This window comes from Drosophila yakuba, chromosome 3R (assembly GCF_016746365.2).
Source record: "Drosophila yakuba strain Tai18E2 chromosome 3R, Prin_Dyak_Tai18E2_2.1, whole genome shotgun sequence".
Classification (NCBI taxonomy): Eukaryota; Metazoa; Arthropoda; class Insecta; order Diptera; family Drosophilidae; genus Drosophila; species Drosophila yakuba.
In genome coordinates this window covers 30,435,346-30,461,596 of record NC_052530.2, presented here as the reverse complement: position 1 = coordinate 30,461,596, position 26,251 = coordinate 30,435,346, and the positions used below count along the sequence as shown (strand labels likewise).

At 45.4% G+C, this 26,251-nt stretch overlaps 1 protein-coding gene across 17 annotated transcripts in view; it reads right to left on the bottom strand.

Moving 5' to 3' along the window:
• Nucleotides 1-335: 335 nt before the first annotated feature.
• LOC6539059 (rho GTPase-activating protein 100F) overlaps nucleotides 336-26,251 on the bottom strand; it is a 35,839-nt gene continuing 9,923 nt past the window's right edge. For 2 of the 17 annotated variants that reach the window (XM_039376643.2, XM_039376644.2), the window contains exons 4-12: nucleotides 13,704-14,288; nucleotides 13,371-13,647; nucleotides 12,211-13,310; nucleotides 11,045-12,155; nucleotides 10,899-10,978; nucleotides 10,533-10,842; nucleotides 9,687-9,940; nucleotides 7,025-7,160; nucleotides 336-6,959 (exon numbers count right to left, since the gene is read on the bottom strand). In XM_039376643.2, coding sequence (XP_039232577.1) covers nucleotides 5,287-6,959; nucleotides 7,025-7,160; nucleotides 9,687-9,940; nucleotides 10,533-10,842; nucleotides 10,899-10,978; nucleotides 11,045-12,155; nucleotides 12,211-13,310; nucleotides 13,371-13,647; nucleotides 13,704-14,288 — 5,526 coding nt within the window. In that variant the 3' untranslated portion in view covers nucleotides 336-5,286. Of the gene's footprint in view, nucleotides 6,960-7,024; nucleotides 7,161-8,983; nucleotides 9,095-9,341; nucleotides 9,945-10,532; nucleotides 10,843-10,898; nucleotides 10,979-11,044; nucleotides 12,156-12,210; nucleotides 13,311-13,370; nucleotides 13,648-13,703; nucleotides 14,289-19,583; nucleotides 20,015-21,614; nucleotides 22,079-26,251 lie in introns of those variants that run through there. The other 15 variants (XM_039376647.2, XM_039376649.2, XM_039376650.2 and 12 more) reach the window with 15 other exon arrangements.

Genomic DNA, 26,251 nt, shown 5'->3' with positions numbered 1-26,251 from the left:
AGGGAGAGCGAATTTGCAGCCTGCGGCGATGTCACCGAAATATTCTATTACGCGCAGCATTGAGATTGCAATAATACGAGAAGAATATTTGTTATGTTACAAGCATTAATTAATTAATTATTATAATATTAATTATTATTGAAAATATTTGAGAAATAAAGATAAAATAAAAATGATTCGAATCATTAATGAAACGTCTTTTCTTAGAGCTGACATCTATCAGTTTGACTGGAAAAACTGTTGCATAGCACCAGGCGAACATTTGTAGGTATCGCCTCACTGAAGTAGGTGGCTGTGGCCTTCGCAGGTTTCTAGTTAAAAAAGCCCCCCGCAAATGAAGTTTAAATGATTCAACAAGTATTTTATTTATATGTATATATATTTTCATTAAATAATTTAACATCGCTTTATTCGTACGCAGGGAACGATTTATGTATTAGTTTGCATTTCGTTTTGCTTTCCGTAGTTATGCATAATTATTATTGTTATTTGTTTGTAATAAATTATAATGTTAAGTTTACTTGCTTTCTAGGCAATCACATACGCGCAGACGCTGCATGCCAGTCCGCCTTTGCGTTATGCAGTGAACTTCCGCCATGGCTTTGTCAAATAAGATACTTTTTTTATTTCATTTACGCAATAGCAAAGTATCTATATAATGTACCGGGTGTTTTATATCTATTTTAACGTTACAATTTACTTGTTTGCTTCTTTGTGGCAGTGGTAAATCAGAGTATTATCCGTTCTAACGAATCCTCGCTGTTTGCGATCCTGTCAGTTGGCTGGATCAGGGTTTGCTCCGACGTGGCTTAACTTCTTCGTGCGTCTGCGTTTAAGGTATGGAGATCCGCAATAAGATATTGAGATATATACATATTTTTGTTCATTACGCTTAATTGTTTGTGTTTTGTTCATATGCCATATTAAAAGGAGGTCCAAATAAGGAAGAAAGATTCGAAAAAATGAATTGGATGTAGATTTTTTAACATTGTTCGTTTATGCTTCCTTTAATGGTGGGTTTTTAAAAACGGTTTGATGTATTAAATATAATTAGTTATAATTTTGCACAACGACCTGGGAGGAGTGTGATATTTTTGCTATAGATCTATCCGGCATCGTTTATTATTCTACATGAAAACTTTTCTCATTTCGTAAAGTTTTGAACTATTTGTTAGACTATTTCTTATTACATTTTTATATTAAACTTGCATATTAAGTAGGTAGCAAACTGCTGGTGGTAATATTTGTATTGTTTTTGCTAATATTTTACTATTACTTTAAGATTTGTTAAGTTACTTCGATAAAGTTCAATGACGCGCTGGAAAAGGAATACACCAAAACATTTCAATTGACCGCATAAACAAGGAAAACTCTGAGACTTTTTATACTGGGGATCTTCTTCAAAATATTAGAGTATGAATATTTTTGGTTTGATGTCGATCTCTATGCAAAGGGAGTTGTATGTTCTTGGTTTACTTTTGTTTTGTCTTTCTTTTGTTTTATATGGTTTTCAGTCTTTTCAACAAATTGATTGCGTGAATTTTGTAAATTTGTTTGTTGGATTGTTCTTGTTGTGGCTGCTGTTGCTATTGTTAAGTTGCACCTGCAGCTTAAGCTGGTGATGACAGATCTAAAGATTCAACTAAAATGTATCGCCTTAACGTTTGATGGAGTATGCTCATGATGTGTTGCACTTAGTTTTTAGGTGGGTCTCCCCTTGATTTTTGTTTTTTTTTTGTATATTACGCCTACTATAACTTGCTAAAGCCCTGAGCATTTGGTCTCCATTTACTTATTAAGTTCGACAGAAGAAATCTTTTCCATAATTGCATTCCTTACAAACCTCGAAAAACCATAATAAAAATCCCCGTAAAGCGTCAAAGGGTTCTCAAAGTGGGCGAAAAAAAAAAAAAATATTGCGGGTGCGGGCGGAAGGGTCTTTTTGCATTAAATTAAAGGAAAGTATAGGCACATTTAATGCATACATAAACACACATATTCTTTACAAATAATTAGGCGTATGCACTATCCAAATCATCCAAATCGCAGTAGAACAGATCTTCCATCTCACTACCCGAAAGTACCGCCGTGGAACCGGTCGATTTCACTTGGAGATTAGGTTTTGAACATATTCTGAATCTGCATCCTGCATCCTGCCACCTTTGCCTATGTGTCCGATTCTATTCGTATGCATATTACCTGTAGTAGGCTTAGTTACTTTCTCTAATACGTTTAAGTGTTCGATATTGTGCAATACATTTTAATAAATTAGTTCGTTTCTGTTAATTCACTGATAACTAATTTAATGTCTAATGTGTTAGCATATTTATCAATTCATTTGCCATTTTCGTTTGCCAGCTAAAAGTTGGTTTGGTTTTCAGTATCAGATAATTAGTGTTTAGTTAGTTGTAGCTATTCTAGATTAAATGCATGTACAATTTGTAGTACTTGGTTTCGCGCCAATCGAGTTCTGGTTTAGTTTGGTATTTATCTATTTATATTATGTAGTTTCTGCTCGACTGCTATTAATTTAGGTTGTATACATACTTCGATACATGAATACTTTGCGTTAAAAATTTTCTCTCTTCCGCTACTTCGTTCAGCTCCAATCTGTTTTCGTTATTTGCTTTAAATGTACGATATGACACAGTGATATATATTCCATAGTGTATGCTTACGAGTTCTAAGTACAAGTACAAATAGATATCGAACAAGATCGGGCCCAGAAAAGCAGCTCCAAGCGGCAAACCACAAACCACTAACCGACGCCACTGCAGTCGCTGCCCCCACTTCCTTCTTCCACCACCAACTGACAACGCTCGAATCTCCGCCAGGTTTTACATCTAGTGCTAACTAACTACGCCTATGAAGCCACAACAACTCGCAAATAAACCGAAGTGTGTCATGATATCTTCCACCAACTCCTACTATTTTATGGTATATAAGGAATATTTATAGAATTTGTAACCGTGTAATTCTGGTCGTTCAACGATTAAAGCTTTCGGGATAAACCAATTAAAAACCGGATTGCAGAGCTAATAGGGGTTCTAGGGTCTTACTTGTGTTTAAAACGAAGGCGACAGCTTTAGTAACATTGATGTTTCTTGGTTATGTATGAAGTTAAAATCCTAAAATCAATCAAGTTGGGCAGCGATGGCGGCAAGCAAGTCGCGACCACCTTAAAATAACTCATCCGCCAAAACTTCTGATTCCTTTTTGCTTTTGTTAAAAATTCTACGTGCTATATGCAATAATTAACAATTCACTATATAAAAATCAATTTGCTCAACTATATGGTTGCCTATATTGTGGTTTTAAACTCTTTGGTTTGGTAATCATGTTTAACACTTTAAATGCTATCCATTCTTATAAAATAAATCTGGCAACAATTAACCGAATAATTTACTATTTAAAATCTTATTGCGTTTTGGGGCTCCCAATCGATCTCTATAAGCCGTACTAATTGTTAAAATCAAATAGTCCACAATATTGATTATAGTTTTGGGTTATATAATTTCGATTAGTTATGGAAACGAATGAATGAATTGTAATGTAATAAGTGAGGCTCTTTACTTTATTGATTTTATTGAGTCGCTGAAGAAAGTTGTACTTGCATGAAGACGAATGATTATTCATTTTTGTTAGCTAACATAAATCTCTCTGTACCTCAGGGCTTTATTTGTTATTTTAGTTTCTTCCTATTTTGTCTACCTTTATTTAAATAATAAGAGGTGTAGGCTGTTTGCCAAAGCCTATGACTATAACCAGCTTCATTTACTGAATAGTTGACTACGAGATTGGTAAATTCCTTTTTGGGTATTTACAGTTCCGCAACGTATGTATTCGAAAGTATTATGAATTTTAAGTTTTTATAAAATTGAGATCGTTATAGGGTCATTTAAATGTAATTTCCTATACAATTGGGGTTAAGCACAGTTGGTCATTAATACACTTTAAAAAGCTTTGAAAACATACCTGCTGTAAACTTCTTAATCGCAAAGCGTTCTTAACTTGCTATTTAGTAATATGTATTAACATTACATATTTTCTCATCGCTTGTATAATTATAATTAAATGTTTAGAAATATTATACTGTACCGTTGTATATTAGTGTATATATCAGACTTTGTTTCATACAAAAACTAAGCACATTGATTCGTTAATAAATTCATGTATTTGTAATTTGCATGTCAGTTTGCGAGTGGTGTCTGCTATGTGAAATCCTAATCGGGAGTTCGATCGTTTCTTGATCACACATGCACATTTAAGATTTATAAAAGAGGCATTGGGAAACATTGCAGGAAAATATGTTGCTCAAAAAGTCGTCGAATAGTTAATTAGACAGGTTGTTATAGTCGTGTACATTGCTTATGCAGATAAGAGAGTTGGTCACATCGAAACGCTCACAAAGGAGATAATGTGGGTAGATTATAAGAGCTTTTCTTATATACAGTATATACTGCGAAAAGGGAGTATGCAAAAATATATCAGTAACGAATCTTGTGTCTAGTAGAGGGGTGTAAGTTGATATAGGATTATTTTGAAAAATTAAATGCGCGTTCAACCTTTTGGGTAAGTCCTTCTATTTGTATTTTTTAAATGTAATTTATTGTATACGCTGTTGACTTTAATTTATGTTTTATTTTTTAGTTCATTTAGTTTTAGTTCATTAAAAAATACTGTTCGTAAATGTTATTGAATTCGGATTTATGTTAGCTAAACGGCAAACCACTGTCAAGCGCTTCAAAACTTGTAACGCTACCAGGGATAAGCTTTCACAAGTATCTATAAACACATACACAGAGCTCGGCGACTATTTATTTTATGTGTGTAGATTATGCTTGCTTTAGGCTCTAAAGTTTAGGGGGTTCTCATTGGGGCCTTTGTATGCAACTGTCGTTCGTACTTTGTAAATTTGTAAACTGTAAATACTTCAAAAGAACACTTTCAGCATTGTGTGGCATTAGTTTTGTTACGTAACTACGATTAGACGCGCAATGCAATGGCGAAGGGAATGAATGTATTGATGCTTGCCGATCAAACTCGTAGAATGGAATGAAAAAGTTTAAACCAGAGCAGTTGATCGTATATCGTTGCCCAAAAGTATTTGGTATATGCGAACTATTTTCGCAGATCGCAGATCGCAAAGGTGCAAAAAGAGAGCAAGAAGGGTTAAACCAGGAAGACTAGCTTTTAGATTTCTTTACTTTCACCATTTGTACGCGTATAATCGTAGTTGTATCTGTATTCCTTTCTTCTAACCGCATCTATAGCCTTTTGCCTGCCTCACTTGATGTCATCGTACTCATCGCTACCGTTTTTCGAGTCTCCTGACGACTGAAAGGCCATTACGGCCGCCCTGTGGTGGCCCTTGTCCGCGCCTAGCTTCTCCTCCCCGTGGCTATTACCCCCGTTGCTGCCCGGCTTTTCGTCGAAGGCGTCCAGGAAGGGATTAGTGGCGGCGTACTGAGCCCTATAGGTTCCCAGAGTGTGGTAGTTGTTGCCTCCGTTGGCAAAGGGGCGCGAACTGCTCACACTGGAGCTTGTGCTCGTGTAGAAGTCGTAGCTATTTGTGGAGCCCGTCATAGAGCTGACCCCACTGCTGCTGGCGGTTCCGGCTCCACTGCCACTCGCCGAGGAGTGGTACGAGGAGCTGTTGGCCGAGCCGCCGAACAAAGCTGCCCCCGTGGAGGTTCCGTTTTTGGGCAAGGTGCCATACAGATGCATGGTGTTGTGGTTGCCGTTGCCGTTGGTGGTGGTGAAGGGACTTGGACTGGCGTTAGAGTGATTGTGGTTGCTGCCATTGCCGTTGCCTAAGCCACTACTGCCGAATAGCGTACTGCCGAAGCTTCGATGCTCGGAGCCTGCTCCCGAAACCGCTCCAAACCCAGCTCCAGACCCCCCTCCTATTCCCGACTTACTGCTACTGGTGCCGGAGTTCTTGGTGTCGTTGGTGTAGGTGGTGGTGGTGACGGCCCCACTGGCCGCAGTGGTGCCGCCTATGTAGGTCTTGGTCTCCGTTTCCGAGGACGATGAAGAGGCGAGGCTGTCGAACAAACGCCGACCTGTCGAAACCAAAGAGGTCGCGGCTGTCGTACTGCTGGCCGTTCCAGTCCTGCTATTGCTATCCTTGCTGTTGGACAATCGCGAGGGCGATGACAACTTCTGGCTGTTCGCACTTGTAGATGAATCCACTGAGCCGGTGGTGTACTTGCTTATAGCTCCAGTTGTGGCGCCCGGTTTGCTCGACGGTCCCGAGATAGGCGTAACCAGTTGGTAAGTGCCCTTGGGCAGACCATCGCCGCTACCCGGTGGCGAGGGCGATTCCGGTGACTTCATTGGCGTAAACTGTACTCGTGGCTCCCGCTTGAGATACTTGGACATCAGCTGACTGGTGGTCATGGCTTGCGATTGGGCCAGCAAGGCATTTGTGGACGCCGATGACTTGTAGGAGACCAGATCATCCGAATCGTCCGAAGAAGTGGTCGGGGCTGACGTGGCCGTAGAACCAGCACTCAAAACGGTGGCCTGCGATGAACTGGAGCTGGAAGTAGCGCTCGACTTGTTACGCATCGCTTTGTAGTCCTCGCCGGCGGAAAGGCCACTGGCATTCGCCTTGCTGGGCGTGTAGGTACTGTTGCCAAGGCTGATCTTCTTAGTTTCCAAGGCGCTGTACTTGGAGCTGTAGCTGGGTTCTTCGTTCGCAAAACTCTTGGCCTGCGCTTTATGCGTATCATAAAAGTCCACATTCCCCCTTCGAGACGATGTTCCATTGCTATCTTTGCTTCCCAGGGTCGACTCTGCATCCGCCTGCGTGGTGGGTGTGGTGATTTCCACGGGCGCATCTTTTTGCAGCGGCGGCTTCTTCATCACAATGGAGTATGGACTGGATGGCTGGTCGACGATCTTGACTTGCTTAACGGATACAGGCGAAGCACCGCGCTTGATGGTATCCGTGCCTGCAGAGCAAATTACAAGAGCATTAGCCACGTAATCCCTTCTCAAGAGCATTTCAGCTACTTACTTTTACCCGATCCGGAGCCCGAGCCCGAGCCCGAACCCGTCGACGCTGAGCTACTGCCGGGGGAGGGTGTGCCTGGAAGTGGCAGTGGCGATGGGTCGGGAATTGCTGAGCCCACTGAGGCCCCCAATTGATAGGGCTGCAAGAGAGAAACGAGCAGAAAGGAGAGCAGGGAAAATCCCGCAGAGTTGGTTAAATGTTGGTTGAAAGTCAGTTAAGGCTGAAGTAGCTTCAAGGGAGACAATACGTGCTAATTCTTGGTTTTGGGTGGTGCAGAAAGAATTTGAAATTTTGAATCGGTTTGGGGCTTAGTGTTAAAGTGTTGATGGTTGTTTTCAAGGTGGTAATTGAGTGACATATACACGAGCACATTTATATTCATAGACAAAAGACAATTTCACAGCGTGCGCGGTGCGATTCTCATACAGGTGACGGCCAATTCGTTAACCAATTACATGTTATTATTGGGATTCTGGTGAGTGGGCATTGAAAAAGTGATTGGCGTGTGTTAAGGTGTGAGTTGTATTTCATGCAAGCAGAGAAACATCTCTATTCGAAAAAGACTTTAAATAAATGGCAATGTTAACTTAAAATAAACAAGTGTGTCTTTCAAAGGTCTTCAGTGGCCCTTAAGTCAAACGATGTGCGGTGAAAAAGAGCGGTTTTACTGGGCTGTGGGTTTAAGGTGATAGATTAATAAAACCAACTTAAGGAGTGTGAAAAGGATTTAACTGAACTTCAGAGAAAAATCAAATGCTTAGAAGTGTTTCCCCTCCGACTTTGAGATGTTCTACTCTATATAAGCTGTGCTTTCTGGGGAATTCTGGGAGAATCAATGCGACAAGGTGTCGGGGATTCGGGTTGTGGGCTGGAACCAACAAGAGGAGCTGATCTATTCCTGGGACGGGTGTGTAAGCAATTCCAATGAAACACAAGTTGGGTATGATTGATGAAGTTTTTACAATGGCAGTGGCACTGGAGGCTAATGAAGCTTTCATAAGATGTGTCTTTCATTTGGTATGTGTGGGCATACAAAGCTGTATGATTTACATATTGAATGGGAGTGGAATACATATGTACGGGAGAAACTGTCAATACGAGTATGTTTATTTGTTACCAGTAGTGGGCCAATCATGCTTTGCACGCCGTTTACACCATCAACATCATTACCATCATTATTTCATACTGATGTATAGATTATGAATGTACGTATACATTTATGTATCACAATTACAACGTCTATCGATCAAGGATCACAGCAAATTATTGTTGACTTTACTATCATAATATATTGTATATACTTTTATATATTATTTACGTAAAAAGCAAAAAATAAACTTATTACAGATAATGCTTCAGTATTGAATAGTTAATTAGACAGATATTTTTCAAATTATCATCTTTTGCAGAACGGTCAACAGGAAAAGAAGGAAGAAAATGTTTCAGAGTACGTGTGCCTGTGATCGTGTTGTTAAGGTTAGTGTTGAATGAATGATAAATATGGAAATGCCATGTCTACCCATCTTCTGGAAAAAAGTCAAATTCTATTGCTACGCAAAAATACTTTGACCCGCCCACTTTATCTTGTTCTGTAAAGTTACTTCCTCGAAAGTATCTTCTATTTTTCTTTAAATTTTTTTATAAAAAATTATGCGTTTTTTTTCGATAAATAGTTAGACATAGTTAGCTATGTTTATTAGCAGCCCAAGTTGACCAAGTTATGGAGAATGCGCCGATTGAAAATATCATATTTTTTAGTATAATTTTTTTTTTCGACTTTTTTATAAAAAATTATGCGTTTTTTTTCGATAGCATTAAAAATAGTTGTCCAAAAGTGGAATGCCATACCTCGTTGAACTCGTAACAAAATTCCCCATCGATCCATATACATACATTGAAATGCTAATTTTTTGCTTTTTTTCGCAAATTTTGATGATGGTACCCCTTATCGAAAATGCAAAAATTGTCAAATTTTTTTTTTACGAAAACCGAAAAAGTAGGGACAGACATAGTTAGCTATGTTTATTAGCAGCCCAAAACAGTCTTTAGTTTAGCTGTGCGGCCATTTTTGACCAAGTTATGGAGAATGCGCCGATTGAAAATATCATATTTTTTAGAATAATTTTTTTTTTCGATTTTTTTATAAAAAATATTGCGTTTTTTTTCGATAGCAGTAAAAATAGTTGTCCAAAAGTGGAATGCCATACCTCGTTGAATTCGTAACAAAATTCCCCATCGATCCATATACATACATTGAAATGCTAATTTTTTGCTTTTTTTCGCAAATTTTGATGATGGTACCCCTTATCGAAAATGCAAAACTTGTCAAATTTTTTTTTTACGAAAACCGAAAAAGTAGGGACAGACATAGTTAGCTATGTTTATTAGCAGCCCAAAACAGCCTTTTATTTTAGCTGTGCCGCCTTTTTTGACCAAGTTATGGAGAATGCGCCGATTGAAAATACATTTATAATTAAAATCCTTCATTCTTTTGCCCCATCACAGTGAAATATGGATGTTAGGAGTGCGGGGTGGGTTAATGGTGAATGATATGTTTGTATGCAAGTTTTTTTGGAAAAGTGTTATTGTCTCGTGTTGTAATCGATGTTCGCGCCTTCGGCTGCTTTGTTGTGGTTGCTGTGTTGTGTGGATTCTGTTTGTTTACCTGTTGCACCGCTTGTTGCAAGGCTCGATGCGATTGAGCTAACTGACCCACTACTGATTGATACAGATGATTGTTGGCTGTGGCTGAGAGCTGAGGATGGCCTTGGGAGAGTATGTTGGTTACCGAAGTGGACGAGCGCAGAAGATTGCCCGCCGCCATGAGCTGCGCCTGCTGCTGCAGTAGAAGTTGCTGTCTGTCCGCTGGCAACGCACTGACTTTGCTTCCACGCTGCCCTGTTGACTCGCCGCGCCGACCTGTCTACATAGGACTCTGTATTAATCAATATTAATGTGGACGCGCTTGGAGGTGTTTTTAGTGGCTGAGGGGGTGAGGTGAGAGAGGCCTGCGGTTGCCACTTGATTGATTCCATATCCTTTAAATCATATTTCGTTTTAGATTTAGACAAATCAATTAGGAACTAAAGGTTATTCCACTTACAAAAAAGTGTGCACTGCTTTAAGAATCAGAATCAATACTATAACTGGCTTAAATATATGATTCAAAACCTAATTGAGCTGAATATAGCACTGGAAGTGGCAACCGCGGTGTGTGGGTGATTGGGACAGTGTGTACTTGTGTCTGTGAGTGGGTTGCATAACAGCTAAGAGAAAGAACGTTTTGTGACGCGCTTTAAATTGAAAGGCGAGCAGGTGGCACAGTTTTGGACTTGGAACTGCTGCTGATGCAGTGATGCATCCAAAGCAGGAACGAAAGGAGGAATCAAACTCTTGCAAGTGTGGTGGCAAAAATCGGTGGGTGTGTTGTTATGTGTTGGGACTTGGGGCCTGAGGCTTTGGTCTTTCTGGTAGCTCTGGGATGGGGAATCGGACGCTGGGAGTACGTTACCTGAAGCAACACCGGCCATATTGCTCATGCTCCCGGCGGTGACCAAGCCGCCCATCATCGCGCCCGCAGCGCCGCCCATGTGCTGCGCCATCTGCTGATGCTGCGCCTGCGGCTGCGGCCAGATCTGCAGCAGATACTTAAGCACCGCGATCGGCTGAGCGTGATCGATATCAGCACCCGGCTGCGCACTCGCCGAATGCAGCATCAGCGGTGGGCCCATCACGGTGGCCAACGCCTGGGCGGACATCTTGTTCCGCTCCGAGTTTGAAACGACCAGCGAGAGGTGATCAAGGAGGAATACCAGGGTGGCCTGCAAATACAAATTATATTTAAAGTTGTTTAAAATTAAGAAACGGCCGATCTTACCCTGTTTGCCCGCGGCAGGCAGTCGAGAATGCTAAGCATCAGTTTCGCATTGCCCTCCGGGTCATCTGGTAGGCAGACAGCTGATAGTGGATAAGAACAGAACAATTGGCATTTGAAAAAAGCGTGTTAGGATGAAAGGTGCTTACCTAAGGCATCCACCGTCATCTGGAAAAGACAGCGCGTGAACAGCGGCTCGGGCAGTTCCCTGAGGTAATCCTTGAGGACGCCGGTGATGACGTTGATGTCAGGAACATGTTCCGGGGTCAATTCCACTGCACGGCTATTGCGCTCGAAGGCCTCGCGTAGCAATCGCTTCTTGGTAGCCGAGCCGCACAGTCGGTACAACCCGATTATATCCAGACCACGGCGCTCCACCTCCTCCACACAGCGCCTCAATACGATGGGAACGGGTGCACTTCCGGGAGCATTCTTAGACTCCCGATTGACCACCGTTTCCAGATCAGCGCCGAAGAGCGTGGGGTAACCTGCCCTCAGGCTCGGAAGTCCCCTCCTCTTGTAAAGAGCCAGTGGATCCGTGTGCCGCATGCGAATGTATATCGTCCCCCTTGGCTCAACCTTCAAGGCCAGTTGATGCAGTGGCGACTGACGGAGGATTGACGACAGCGAAATGGCGCCTCGGTAGCACAGCTTGTGTCTGTGCTGCGGATCCCATGAGTAGACTAGTACATCCAACTGTTTGTTGCCCACCAAGTCAAGCTCGAACGACTCGTCCCAGTCGAACTGCAGGTCACCCGATCGCACCACCGTCCGTGCCTTATGTACGCGATCGCACTCGATTACGCAGTACAGATCTCTGGTTTGGCCCTGTGGCGCCGCCCCTGCTGCTCCCTCTGGAGCGGTTCTAAGGCCGCGACCTGCCAGCAAGTGAATCCATAACATGCCGGAGATCCCTCCAATATCAACGATGGGCTTATCCAGCTTGTACTTGGCGAACTCCGCCGGGTTAATGTCGATCTGGCGGTGTGGGCGTGGCAAGGTGGCACTTGGTGTTGGTGCTGGACTCTGGTGACCACCGGTGCTCAGAATGCTGCCGCTCGGGCTGGCGGGACCTGCGGAGAGCTCCAGTAACTGCCGCATGCGCCGTATGCTCGGCGAACGAATGGAGCCCGCTCCTCCAATGTGCTGCGAGGACATGGAGCGGACCGGTAGCGCAGAAATTGGTCGGGTGAGACCCATGTTCCGATCGAGAGTGCCCGTGCCAAGGATATGGGTTCTACTGGAGTAGATGCTTTCCGTCTAAAAGAAATAAGGATGAAATTATCAAAATAACATAAGGCTTTTATATACTCACATTTCGCAGTGCATCGTGGATGTTCTCAGCGCTACATGAGAATCTTTGGGCCCGTGGCTGGGCAAACATGTCCCGCGTCATTCGCATTTGCTCCGCAATTGCTGAACTGCTAGGTGCCCTTCTGAGCCAGGCGCGGTACTCATCCGCCGTGAATATCGACGGACTGGCGGTAATTCGCTGACGCAAATCCCTACCCCTCCGTGCATCGAACTCGGGTGCCGAGGTATTACCGTCATTCTCGTCCACCAAACGATCTCCCATTCTGGAGCGAATGCCCTGCAATCTCGTGCCGGGACGCTCTCGGGGCAATGAGTTGAATTTATTGAGATCCGCAGCTCCGGCCAGCAAGGCTGCCGTTGATGCTGCGCCAACTCCGCCTGCTCCACCTGATCCCCTTGACATGCTGCCGATGGCAGGTCTGTTGTAGTAGTAGTAACTTGGCCTGGGCCCAATTGTGGCTTCCGTATCGCTGGAATAGTCCAAATTTGGTCTGGAACGACGGGTCAGCGATTGAGCTCCGCCAGATGGAGGGCCGTACTTGGATACACCGGCTCTCTGTTGATCATAGCGCCCGTACCGGCCAAGAGTGCCTCCCACTCCCACCTGCATGGGAGCTCCACCGGCCGTTCCAGGTTTTAAGCTTGATCGTAGAAGGGAATGGCGTCCCAGGGAATTGGAATAGTCCGCATATTCTACGCGAGGTAAATGCTGATCTGAGCCAGACCGCGGAAATCTGGCATGTTGCTGAGCGAGGCCAACGTTCCCAGTGCCCGTGGACATTCTTCTCGAGGGACCCACGGGCGGAGCACCAGGCTGTCCAGGATAGAATGCATGTACCTTCTCCGCGAGGCTTTCAAGAGTGCCCGCATTTTGGTAGTAGGCATGCGACGGCGCAAAAGCATGTGCCTTTGTGGGTTGCTCCGTAATCACGGATGACGGTGGCGGTGGTGGCTTATAGCCCCAGTTGGGCGGCTCGCCCATGGGTCCACCACCTCCGCCGCGGGTATTGTAGTACATGTCCAGCTGCTCGGACTGCGGACTGTAATTGTTGAGGCCCAGACCTAGCCGAGATCGAGATTCCGTCATCTCGCGACCGTCTCCTGGAAGAAATAGAAGAGAAGCAAGCGATTAGACAGGTGAACATGGCGCCCATTTCAAACTACCTGTACGTCTGTCACGTGATGAGCGCGGCCTCGGCATCCGGTCCGTCTCGTCCAGATCCTCGTCCCGCAAATCTCGCTTGATGACCACAACCGGTGGGGGCTTCTGTTCTGGTCGGGAGAGCGTCGGCGGTCCAGGAGATCCTGTGCCTCTGTTGCCTCGCCGCTGACGTATCGCCAGCACCAAGCGGCGCGGAATTGACATAATAATGACGACATCGTCCAGGGACATGTGGGTCACGTCCACCAGATTCACCGCAAGGATTTCATCGCCCACCTAAAAGTATATGGCATTAGTTTGATGTCTTCCTATGAGTTGTTGAATTAACTCACCCGCAAGCAGCCGCTGTTGTAGACAGCCGACTCCAGGGCAATCCGCGAGATGAACACGCCATCGGTGCGGTCGGCTCCATTTCCCTCGCGGATGTACAAGCCCAGCGTCTGACCCGGCCGCTTGACAATCTCCACCAGCTGCACGGTGTGCCGTGCGTCCGCCTTGTTCATCAGCTTGTGGGCTGCGTCCACCGCCTGTTTGCTGCCCATGCAACGTGGCTCCAGGACGCGCACGATCATCTCACCGCGCCGCTCCACCGCCTCCAAGGCCGCGGCCGTGTTTGGGTCGTGGTCATTCTCGACGGCCTCTATCTGCCGGAAGATCTCCGAGCTGATGCCGCTGACTTTCCGGAAATCGCCCTGGAGCATCACCGGGTCCTTGACCCCGGCGGCGTTCGACAGACTTCCGCTCTGACCTCGATGGTTGCCGTGCTGATTGCCATGGTGTTGCTGCTGGTTTCCATGATGTTGCTGGTTGCCATGGTGCTGCTGGTTGCCCATCGAAGGCAGCTGGTTGGCGGGCAGCGGTCCGGGCGGGGCCCGACCCGGGCTTGCGGTGACATCAGGAACTGATCTTCCATTCTCCTGCAGAAAATAATGGGAAATGTATTTGTCACAGTCATCCTCGCCAAATGCAAATATCAAGAGCTTCGCGCTGCTGCATAATTTAAGCTAATTGTTGGACCAGCTGCAGCAGCTTCTGCAATTCCGGCTGCTTCTGCTTCTGCCTCTGCACTTTTGCTTTGCTAAAAGATTTAGCTTTGCATAAATTAGGCTAATTTGGCGCAGTTCAGCTTTGTAAACGGTTCCTTGGCATAAAGCTGCATGAAGTACTAAACTTTTCGCACTTAGTAATTAAAATATCGTCTAAGTTTTCAATTAGGAAATTGTTGTTTTAAAAACCAAATGCCATGCATTACATAAGTATGGCCATACTCCCAGTTACCAACGAAATTTGTTACAACATTGTAATGCTGACGTAATTCTAACGACCTCTATGTGCTGCCAATCTCTAGGACCTCCATTCCCACGCTCGCCCCAGAAAGTATGCAATAATGAATTTGCCATTCTCTTTGCCATTTCAGTCATCGCCATTTCAATCGGCTGCAGCGTCATGCAAAACTCCAGGACATCAAGATTCCAAGTCCTTTACGGGACTACCAAGACCGTAGCCGACACGTGACGTTGACGTTTGCCGATGATGTCACTCGGTCAGCAGTTGATGAGAAAAATGGCCCTGCCCTCCACTTCCTCTTCCGGCGCAGAAGCCCACAGGCTAGAGCAACAATGTAAATAGTGGGTCGTGTGGGGGTCGGCCATGAAATTGCTTTAAAATGAAGTGCCTGCCGCAAGCCAAGGGAAGTTATTAATGGATTACTACGAAGGAAAGGAAAGTGCGGTTGCGGGTGCGGGTGCACAAAGAGCGGTCAGCAGCAATGTTGCACTTGCCTCGCAACGGCAACATCTTAAGTGGCACTGTGCTCGACTCTGGGGTTGCTGGAAATCATCTTCGCAGCGAACAAAAACATTGCGAATGAAGAATCTTTGAAATTGCGAAACTTTGACATGTGTCGGTGACTGTCTGTCCCCAGTTTCCTCACTCCGATCCCAGCCTGATTCCGGATTCTTGTTGCTGCCGGATAACTTCGCCCAACTTGCAACACGAGCAGATGTCGTTAGGGAAAAGTTTGGCCCCTCGAATCTGCTCCGTCCATTTGCTGTTAGTCAAATGGGCATTATTATGTTCGTCAAAAATAGGAATTTTGCCACCTCGTGCCAAACTTTAGCCTATTTGGCTGCATCTCCGCCTAAATCGAGTGCCTTTTGGGCATTTGCTGGCCCACTGGCATTAAACTATTAAAGTGTGTTTACTATAATGGAATTTTGGTGTTTGCTTGTAGTTCACCAGCCGCAAATGCACGGGCAAATAAATAATTCAGGGGAAATACCGAGCCACCATTAACGCTCAACCGCGAGGCACACAAATTTCAATTTGTGAACTCCTCTTCTTTGAAAATGACCGCTTGTGCGCAGCCTTTCGAGTGTGGAAGAAGTGGGCGTGGTCTTGGCCGAACAACAGTATTCAATAAAGAGGACTTGCCAGGCGTCACAAAGCACAAGTAGGCGGCGCATTGTTGATGGCTCCACCGCGTTGGACCTGCTCGCTAACGAGAAAGGCCCCACCGACTGCTGCACTAAAAACCATAAATATAGATGGTGTGCATCGCGTGCAGGTCTGCCTGGGCCAGAGGAGCTGGCAAGGAGAGCGGGCTCTAAATGGACACATGAAGTGCCAAGTGGCAAAGCAACGAAACACCCTCCGTCCGAGGATGTCAGCGGGGAATAAATGCCCCCAACACAAGCTTTTTTAAATTAAGTTCACAGAATTCAGTTGGCTCCATGCGTAACATTTGATCTCCTGGTGGTGGTCATTCCTAGTAGCTACCTCGTTGATTGATCTTTACTTCGGCAACTTATTTCTCCTATACCACTTGGCTGTATAGCTGGAGGCGCTTTTCACTCAGTTTGCGGTCATAAGTTATTTACATCGAGGCGCGCACTTAATTAGTAAGTGCATACCTTATTAACCTGCCGGCAAATCCAATAAGTCGGGGGGAAGTGGGGAAATTGCCCTCCAAAGCCGAGGAGTGCTGCTGCGGCAAATGCAAATTACCAGGGCGGGTTTACATTAAGCGTCTTTGGTGAACGTCTGGCGCACATGTGACTCATGCAAGAACGAAGGCTGAACCCTCCGGGGCTGCCGGTTTAAACTCATTTCAACTTCATTATGTCGTCGGTGTAGCTGGCTGACTAAGCAGAGAGCCTACGGAAACCACCCTGCCACCCACCACCCACAACCCACTTCTTTCATTCGGCTTCACCTTCATTGGGTGACGACAACTAATTGAAAATCCTCAAGACATCACATATTGAGAACTCAGAACTGACTTTGGCAGGCTTTTTTAATTATGGATGAATCTGCTGCCTGGCAGTTTCTGATGGAGGGAAAAACTAATTTGGACTGGACCTGCGGCAGAGGAGCGAGCGAGGGGCAGGAGCCATTAGAGGAAGTTGCGTGACAACACAAATCAATAAAACCATTTTAGTGCCTCTACAGCCAAATAAAAAATAAACACCCGCAAACGGAAACTGGCTAAAATTGTAATTATGCCAGCGCAGACGCCATTAACTGTCAGAACCTATCCCTCTGATAGAAACGCTATAGAGATGGTGAGCTGGAAACATTTATAAAACAAGGTAACACCTTTTCCCTCAGTGTACGCGATGGGGCTAGGACTAATCACTCCGGAGGGTTCTGCTCCACCGAAAGCGGGGGCAGTGCGTCATTTCCCGGCCAGGTTAATAATTGACTAGCCATAATTGTAATGACTGAGCCTCAGTGCGATTCCGGCAAGAACAGAATTTTCCCCCGAAGTTTTCCGGGCTCGTATTCTTGTGTCTGCCATCTGTTTGACCCCCGCCCTCCATCTGCCATCGGGTGATGGATTGGCCGACGCATTGATTGATTGACAGAGCGTGTGATTTGGCTTGATGTGCTCGCCTCGATCCCTTTGTCAATTCATGCAGACGATGCCCAGATTGCCCGAGCCAAAAGGAGAATTATTGCCTTGGCCATATTTGAATTAATGAAATTGATTTTGTTTTGCCAACGCCGAGTAATTAATAACTCGATGCGAAACAGCAAGTCATGTTATTTGTCTTATGGTGCTCAAACTGATCAAATTACGTGCCCAGCAGAGGGAAAGCCAAACTCGGAAAATTGGTTTCACCCAAACGATTTAGCAGGCCTTTTCGTGCATCCAACTTCACCACTAAGTTTCCACACAACATCATTGTGAATTTTCTGAAAATGATTTCTCGTGAATTTAACCACGAAGCACAGTACTTCTGTAAACTGTTCGTGGCATAAATTGGTCTCGTAAACAAATTGTGTTCCGGCCAGCAAGTGAAGGAAGGATTTCTGCTCCGTTAGCTCGAATTTACATTGGTAACATACATTTGTTGGGCATTCGCATTCATAACGTTCTTTACACAAAACCATTTCCCTGGACTAAACTATTCCGGGAAATTACATTAGGAAGCAGAGTGAACCAAACCGAACGAATACCGAATACCGAAACCGAAACCGAAACCGTAACCAAATTCCACCTGAGCCGAAAACAAAGACCGAATAATTATAAATTTAAATCCCCACTAAATTGCCCGGCAGCGCCTCCACGCCAATTACCAGTCACCCGGCTATCGTCCGGAATTCAGGAACTCTGGAATTCACCGAACCCACTGACAACAATTACAATTAAATGCCAAATGCACAGCGTTCCGCTCCCATGTTAATAATAGTTGTCAGTTGCAGCTGCGCTAATGTCAAAATATGTGGCACAAGAACAAAGAGTGGGGCACATTCACATTCCCCCAGTGGCAGCGGGGCAGGAGCTGTGGCTTGACTCCAATCAGATTGGATTGCTTTGGATTTGGCTGGTGCAGGGGCGCCAGTCGAGATAACCGCAAATTAAGGCAAACAACAAGGCAACAACCACGAGGACAACACAAGTGACACAAGCCGCATTGTGGCGGTGACTCCGACAGCCCAGGAGACGGCTGAGGGTCATGGTGCGGGAACGAGAATGGAAATGGGAATGAGAGTGCACACCCGGCGTATACGTGATTTATTGATTAAATTTAAATGTGCAAGCTCGCAAACAATGGAGCATATTAAGATGGCGGCGAAGGCGTTCCCAGCACCGCATTATGCAATTATATCCAGGACGCTCACCCCCACACGCACACTTGCAGCTAAGCCGAGTGCCAGGATATCGGGATATCATGCCATCGAGGTCCTTAGGCTTCCTTACATTCAGAAGTGTCGCGCTGCAGGATGAAGCGTGTGGAATTCCAGCCCGAAAAGCTCAGTGACAAGGAGTGCAGGACGAACCTTTCACTGGCTCCTTGCGCTCCCATCATCCAGAGGCACCAGGACACCAGGATATAAGTGGGAAAAGAGTACGAGATGAAGGAGGGCCGATTGAAACTTGCGAGAGAGAAAAGTCTACATATGCTTTTTACTCCTTGATCACACATTCCTTATACATTCTCCATCTATACCTTCTGTTATAAACTTAGGAAGTACTAAACAAGAGTAAGCGATATATAGAAATAGTGTACATCCTGAGTGCTTCTTTGGTATACATATGTACATACTGTATACGATTGCAGGAGTTCCCACTTTTTTGCTTGAAGTTCCCCAAAAAATTTAATTACCCAGCCGAGTGGTAGAATGGCGCAAACAGTTTCGTGCCCGCCATTATCTATGCAAATATTTTTAGCACCCGCTCCAAGGACCGCACACTTGATAGCATTTTATTTCAATATTTCAAGCACCCTTCGCCGTCGGCCAAAGTAGTTGAAAGTTGCAATCTGTGGCTGCCCGAATGTACGCGTGTGTAAATAAACAAAAAGCGATTATGAGTTCAAGTGGGTTCCCATGGGCTGGCGAATTGCCCCGGGGCAACGGCCGGGTTGCGCCGACCTATCAACATCAACACAAGTTCAAAGTTGGTTATTTATCCGTGGTTTTTGTTTCTTCGTAGCGTCGCTTAAACTAACCGATTCGAGAGGTTCGTTGGCCTCTGCTGCAAGCATCCATTAAATATGGAATATTATTTGCTTAACGCGTATTTATTTATTCATCCATCCGCATAAATGTACGCACACAAGAAAAAATGATTTTCGGCAAAAAATAAATTTTAAATTAAGAGGGAGTGGAATTGTTAATGAGATAAACTAAGAGAAAATAAAATGGGCACAGAGACTGAATCAATAAGCCACCCACAACATTCAAAGGACACGGGACACACTCACCTTGCGATGGCTGCTTCTGGTCAGGAAACATCCCGTGGTTGCGCTATCACACATTAATTTTGTTGCAGCCACCTTGCTTGTTTCGCTCCCAATGAGGGATGTGGATATGGCTATGGAATCGTTGGTCCAATTTGCGTGGACAATCGAAGGGATATGCTGAGTTGGTTCCTTAATCGATAGTTGGGTTCGACTGGGTTCGATTCGAGTTGTGCTCTCTGTAAACCTAGTTCGCTGTATGCGTTATCCTTGCTCGTGGTTCGGTGGTTTCGTAACTGCTACTTAGGCTATAATTTGATACGTATTTTGTTGCTCCCTCACACGTACTAAGGCTTTGTTCCGTTTGTATCATGAATTCGTTCGTTTTGCTTTCCTCGCTTATGGCCTTATCCGCTTTCCATTTTCTAAGCACACAAGAGCCATGATAACTATATCTATAAGAGGGCCCTCTGACCCCTGACCCCTGACCCTCGTGCCAGTGTGTGCGTGTGTGTGTGTGGTGCCGTTTAGGCAGCTTTTTGTTGCCAAGCGAAATATTTATGCTTGCCTTTCACGCTGCTCCTCCAATGGCAAATTTCGAAGCACGCCATCCATCTCCACCCTTCGCTTGCCAAAACAGTTTTAAAATTTCTGCTCGATTGATTTAAATGTATCTTTAAGTGCGGTTTCCACACCCTCTACTAAATTCCATCGGGCAGAATGCCAGCCAAAAAAGGATGCGGTGCAATCGGACATCGCGTATTTCACTTTCCGCCTCGAGCAAGGGAAGAATAATTTCGTCTGGCCGTGCAAAAATTTCATTAATTTCAGACATACTAAATTAAAACGATACACCGGCAGGAGACCAACAGCTCCAAGCAAAAGCTCCGCCTATAACTTGCAGACAACACGGCAAGAAGGTGGCTACGACAAGGGTTTCTTCTTTGAATTTTAGTTTATTGCTTTGCTAACTCCTAATAAAGATTTTAGTCATAAGACGAAATATCCAAGAAGGATTTAAAATCGGGAAAAATAGTTATTAAAAAGATTTTAGTCATAAGATGGAATATCCAAGAAGGATTTAAAATCGGGAACAATAGTTCTTGAAAAGATTTTTGCAGTCTAACAAAATAAAAAGAGTCCTTAGGTAAGATAAGAAATTTTATTTGGAATTTTAGTGGCACGAAGATATTTAAAACACGATCCAATTTATAGAGGAATTCTATCCCATTCATATGTAACAGGGTTTTTCAAGTGGGGGTTTCTCTCAGTGTAGATAAAGGCAATGCCACCAGCTCCAGTTTTATTTCCCGCGCGGCTGCTTTGGCCACATAAACCGGGCAAGGCGTGGTGTGTGGGTGTAGGACTGGTGGCGATGGCGATGGCGATGGGCTTACTCTGCAGACGTGCTAAGACCAAGGGCGGCAAGTAAATGCCAAAAATTACATTCTGCCACTTTTGCAGACAAAAGATGAAAGCTCCAAAAATCCCGAGAGTTTGGCAACGGGCAGCAGGCAGCAGGCAACGCGGCGTATACGCAACGCGGGCCAAGCTACGTGGGTTAGCGTTGTCGAACATAATGGCTGCTTCATCCCTGCTCCCTGCTCCCTACTCCCCGCTCCCCGCCTCTGTCTTCCCGCTCCGTTATCCTTGGCAGGCAATCGTCGGGCTGTTGAACCTTAAGTGTGTGCGTCTGCTCCAGAGCCAGGCCATGTGCCCATTTGTCTCTATGCGCGGGAGAGGTGGTGGGGTGGTGGGGATGTATCTGCCTTTCTGTGTGTGTGAGGGGGCGTGAGCGAACGCATTTGGCAACAAAAATTTCGTCTGTATATGGGACAGTAAACGGAAAAAACGAATGAAACAAAAAAAACGGCAGTGAAGGCACACATAAATGAATGAGTCGTTGAAGAAATTGCGTTGTGTATACGCAGCGTTGTCTGGGCTTAATAAATTACTATTCGCTTGACAAACACACATTTCACACAGGGACACTGGGACACTGGGACACAGGGACACGTGCACTGGGCTCTGCCACACTTGATGGTGCTTGTTTACCCAGTGTAGATTTGCTTTCGCCTTGAAAAATAATATGTGTGTATTCCATAAGAGCGCTTTAATTGACTGACGTTTCTCTGTGACTTTCTCGTTCTTGCCTTTTTGGTATTGATCGGGCGAACGAGGCAATTTACCGCGACATTTAACTTTTATCGCCGCGCTTCGTTTGCTTTTGTGCAATAATTTTCAGAGTCCGCCCGCGGCGATGGCGAAAATGCCGTTCGACTCGCTTTCGAGGACCTCTGTTAAGCGCGCGTTTTTCCACCGCCGTTGGCCGCGTGCGTGAAATAGTATTGAATAAGTTGCTGTTTAATGAGTTTTACTACACGCCACGAACTCTGCGTCTGTGTGTGTGTGTGTATGTGGTCGGTTACTACTACGCACGCACGACGCTGCTGCTGTAACGGTGTCTCGACGAACGGACCACGACCACGAGTCAAACGTCCGGCGCGCTCAACTGAACCTTGCGTATTGAACACGCTGACCCGGCGAGCGCACTCCGAAGTCGGGAAACGGGAAAACGCGAGCCGAAGCTGCGGCGAAATTGGAGCAAAATACATTCACAAGCAGGAAAAGCAGCACACACACACAACACACGCACTCCCACCCACACTCTCTCCCGCAGTTGGAAAACTTTCTTGTGTAACGGGAGCGAAAGCTCGTGCTCGTGCTTGTGCTTGTGCTCCTGCTCGGAAAACTTCGGAAAACTTGGACACTGGTGTGCGTTTGCGCTCTGTGTGTGTATGTATTTGAATTATTCAACACGGAAAAATCGGCAGTCGGGATTTCGGGATTTCGGCCATTGAGTTTGCTACGCGCCAGGATGACGGGCTGCCAGTAACTCCTGCTTGCAACCGGACGGACGGCAGAATCCCTTTTGAACTTGTCCAGAATTCCCAGGACTTGGGTCTTGCATAATGGATTCAAATGCGTCGTTAATTGTGAATATTTTCCACACCACTGCCAACCACAATTGAACATGACTACGATTTTCAATGGCACTGTGGTTTTCATCTTGGCGATAATACGATTTGTGGTCCACGCATTTACATTGTTTTAGGGTTAAAAATTCGCCAGATCTTGTATTCCCGATTTCCTTACCCAGGACTCTAGTCAAATCACAGCGATTTGCAAAGCTTGTTTGGTATCGATTCACAAGCTTTGATAACTGAGCATCATCCTGTTGAGGGTCTCTCGGGGAGAAGGCTAAGTGAATCCCACTCAAATCCTTTCCACTCCACCACTTAAGCCTTCGATTGACTCCCATGCACACTTGTACGAAAGTGCCCCTAATCCCGGCGTAGATAACAATTACAGGCACAGGACTATTAAAGGAAAGCGAGTGCCAGGCGAAAGGCCATGCCAACAAAGTGCCAATCATAGAAAATCGGTGGGCAGTAGACCCAACTCAAAGGCGCTGCGGGACCTGCTGCATGACAGTCAAACATTATGAATGATAAAGGTCCAACACAATGGCTGTTGTCTAAATGTTTGCATATCAACCCATTCGCATCAACGCAACGAAACAAAGCCAATTGGTTGGAAGGCGAGGCGGGACGGGGCGGTGCGGTGCGGGGCGGCATTATGAATATGTTTAATAGGCCCGTGCCGATGACACAAACAGATAAGACGTTGCCATTAAAAACGCATTACAATTGATAGGGGAACGAGTGCAGAGATTGGGGCTAGCGTGTGTGAGTGTGGTGGCCACATCATTCACAAAAGCTGCTTCGCTCCCACACTCTCGCACACACAATCGACACCACCACCAACACCACCGCACCACTCTAATGTGGGTCAGTTTGGTCCGCCAATCCAACAGCCCACCGCTGACAGGCAATCAACTGTCAGGCCGGGCGGACATGCAAAGTGACTGCACTACGAAAAGTGTTTTCCAAGGCGCAGGCGACCCCGGGCATTCGCAGATGGGCAAACACACACGAGGAGGATATTTCCCCGAAATACAACACGTTACGTATACGCAACGTAGACGCCTGCGCGGATAAGATGCGCAAACAGTGGGCTCCACTCGGCACTTCGCTAGCCACTGTGCTGGGTCATTGAATCTATCCAGCGACTCTGGCAGCCGGATGCGAACGGCTAATAACAAACTTCCGGAGAGGAAAAATTCTTTGTCATTGAAATTCGTCGAGCGCTGCAAATTAAGCTCGCAGCTTCGCGCCGCTTAAAACGAAATCGAATTCAAAAATATATATAGCCCTCCATGAAACAAATGTACTGCAAGAATTCAACAAACTAAGAACATAAATCTAAATAGTATATGCCTTCAACCATAACTTATGAAATGAATATCCTATATATTGCGCAGGCACCATTAGAGTCTTAGAGGCTGCCTCCATCTCCCATCCTTTAACCTCTTAGCAAGTCCATGGGCAACTCACACATTGATCCTCCACTTCTTGCATTTTTTCAAAGCTCCAAAGTTGGAGTAAGCCTGCTCAGGCAGAAGTTAGAGTGGTCAGGGAAGGACGAAAAAGGTGGGCTGAAAGTCCAAGTTTGATGCGGCTTTGATGCTGTTGCCCTCCAGTGATTTATGCAAAGTTTTTGCGCCGCCCTTTCGTGAGGCGTAATCCGCTTAGAGACTGCGATTCGGGTTCAAAGGTAAGTCCCAGTTACGCGGTCGAGAGCGGGGAGTGGAGCGGCGGTGGAGGCCCACGCTAAATTGCCCTTTAAGTGCCTTCATTGGCAATTAATGCCGCCGGCGTTTGCCGTTTGCCTTGGCACTAGACTAATTGCAGTCGGCGTTAACAACTAATCGCAATTGGCGTGAAAATGCCACATCAACTATGCCCTATCGAGTCCGCTTCTACCACTCCCCATCAATCACATTCGAAACCCAACTGCCTGCAGAGCCTTGGCACAATTCTGGCCATCGCCTGGTCTTCGCCTGAATCCGCCAGTTACATGTCATGGCCCAAGGCCCGGCTTTGTTCTCGCCTGGCTAATTGATGTCATTTACTGTCTCTGGTTCGGTGTTGGGCCTCCGCATAACTACTTAGCTTTGAAATGTCCGCACTGGAATATCATCTTCAGATTTGAATACTAAATATCAAGGAGCACAATCACTGTCATCCACAAGCATTTGGTAATCCACTGCTGCTATTGCAAGAAACTTGTAAGCCCACTTATTTATTTACAAGATGAAGCTTTTGATGTGGTATGGATATTTATTTGGAATTATGTAGGTGAAGTCCTTTGACGGAAGAGCAATGTTAAGACTTTCTTAATAAGCCCCAAAAAACATTATATTTTAATGTATCCAAATAGTATTTTGATCTTCACATAAAGGGCTTAATCTGTGCTTTGTATTTCCCCCTTAAAGTCATTGCATATTTAATGTCGAGCTACACGTGCCCACGTATCTGCAAAACTCGCCAATCTGAAAAATGTCCCACAAACTTTTCCTTTACTCTGGCCACTCTGAGGAAGCTCAGCCGCAAGACCCACGGAATCTATCAGAAAAAAGGAAATAAACAGGGGGAATAAACAACAACGAAATGGTTCTTATTTCTCTACTACAAAAGCTCTGCGTTCGCCAGAGAGAAATTCGGCGAAAGAGAACTGGGATAGAAGAGCGAACGGAGAGAACGGAGAGAAAGGAGAAATGGCAAAGCCCACCCGCCAACCTTAACCCACCAACCCCTTCGGATCTGTGCCAACAAATGCAAAATACGAATACGTTTAAGGTACGAAAAGTAAAAAGGGGGAATTCCGCCGAAACGTAGCGAAATCCACAGCAAAGCAAATAGAAAATTTGAGCAGCGCGGGGAAAGGTGGGGAAAGTGGGGCGGCTGGGTGGTTGAGTGGGTGGTTGAGTTGCTTGGAACACGCAAAGCCACGACCTATCCACACAACAATCGTGTGTGGGTGTTGAATCCAAACAGCCAAACACTTGGCAGGCAACTGGGTTTACATGTGAGTGGCATAAACCGCTTTTAGTGCGCACACAGATACCCACGCACACCAGCGCACCGGCGTCGAGATGCGAATGTGTGTGTGCGTGGATGCTGCCTTCAGTGGGACTGCAGGTCGTGGGTTAATTTCGTTTTAGCACTGCAATTTCTGCACCTGTCACGATTCGATCTCAGGTTCGTATGAGAATATTAAAATCTATTGAATTTTGTCATATCAAGTTGTATCCTTTGTTCAGTTCAACTTCAGAATAAGTACCTTTTGCATACCAACAAATTAAACTAAATTTTAGTTTCCCTAAAATATTCCAGCTCAGCTGCACTCGGAGTGAGTTAACATATTTTCAGGTTTGGGCATCCAAATGTTTTCTAAGTGCATCCATCACTCTTTGGCAACTGTGTTTGCTTGCAAAAAAGTGTCCTCAATACCTTTCACTACCCCGCACACACAGAGGACCGCAGTTCGGCGAGAAGCTGATGTTTTCATGGTCCAAAAATAAATTGTGTCATACGCAGTGTTGCCAGTTAAAAGCCAGAAAGTCAGCCAGCCAGGCCAAGAGCAGGAAACACAAAAAGCAGAGTGGAGCTCAGCTCAGCTCAGCTTAACTTGGCTCAGCCGACGGGCAGCCCATTATCATTAGCTCCTGCAGGAGGCTGGGCTAAATCCTGCTCATCATTTTAATGGGCCGCCCGGCTGACGGAAAT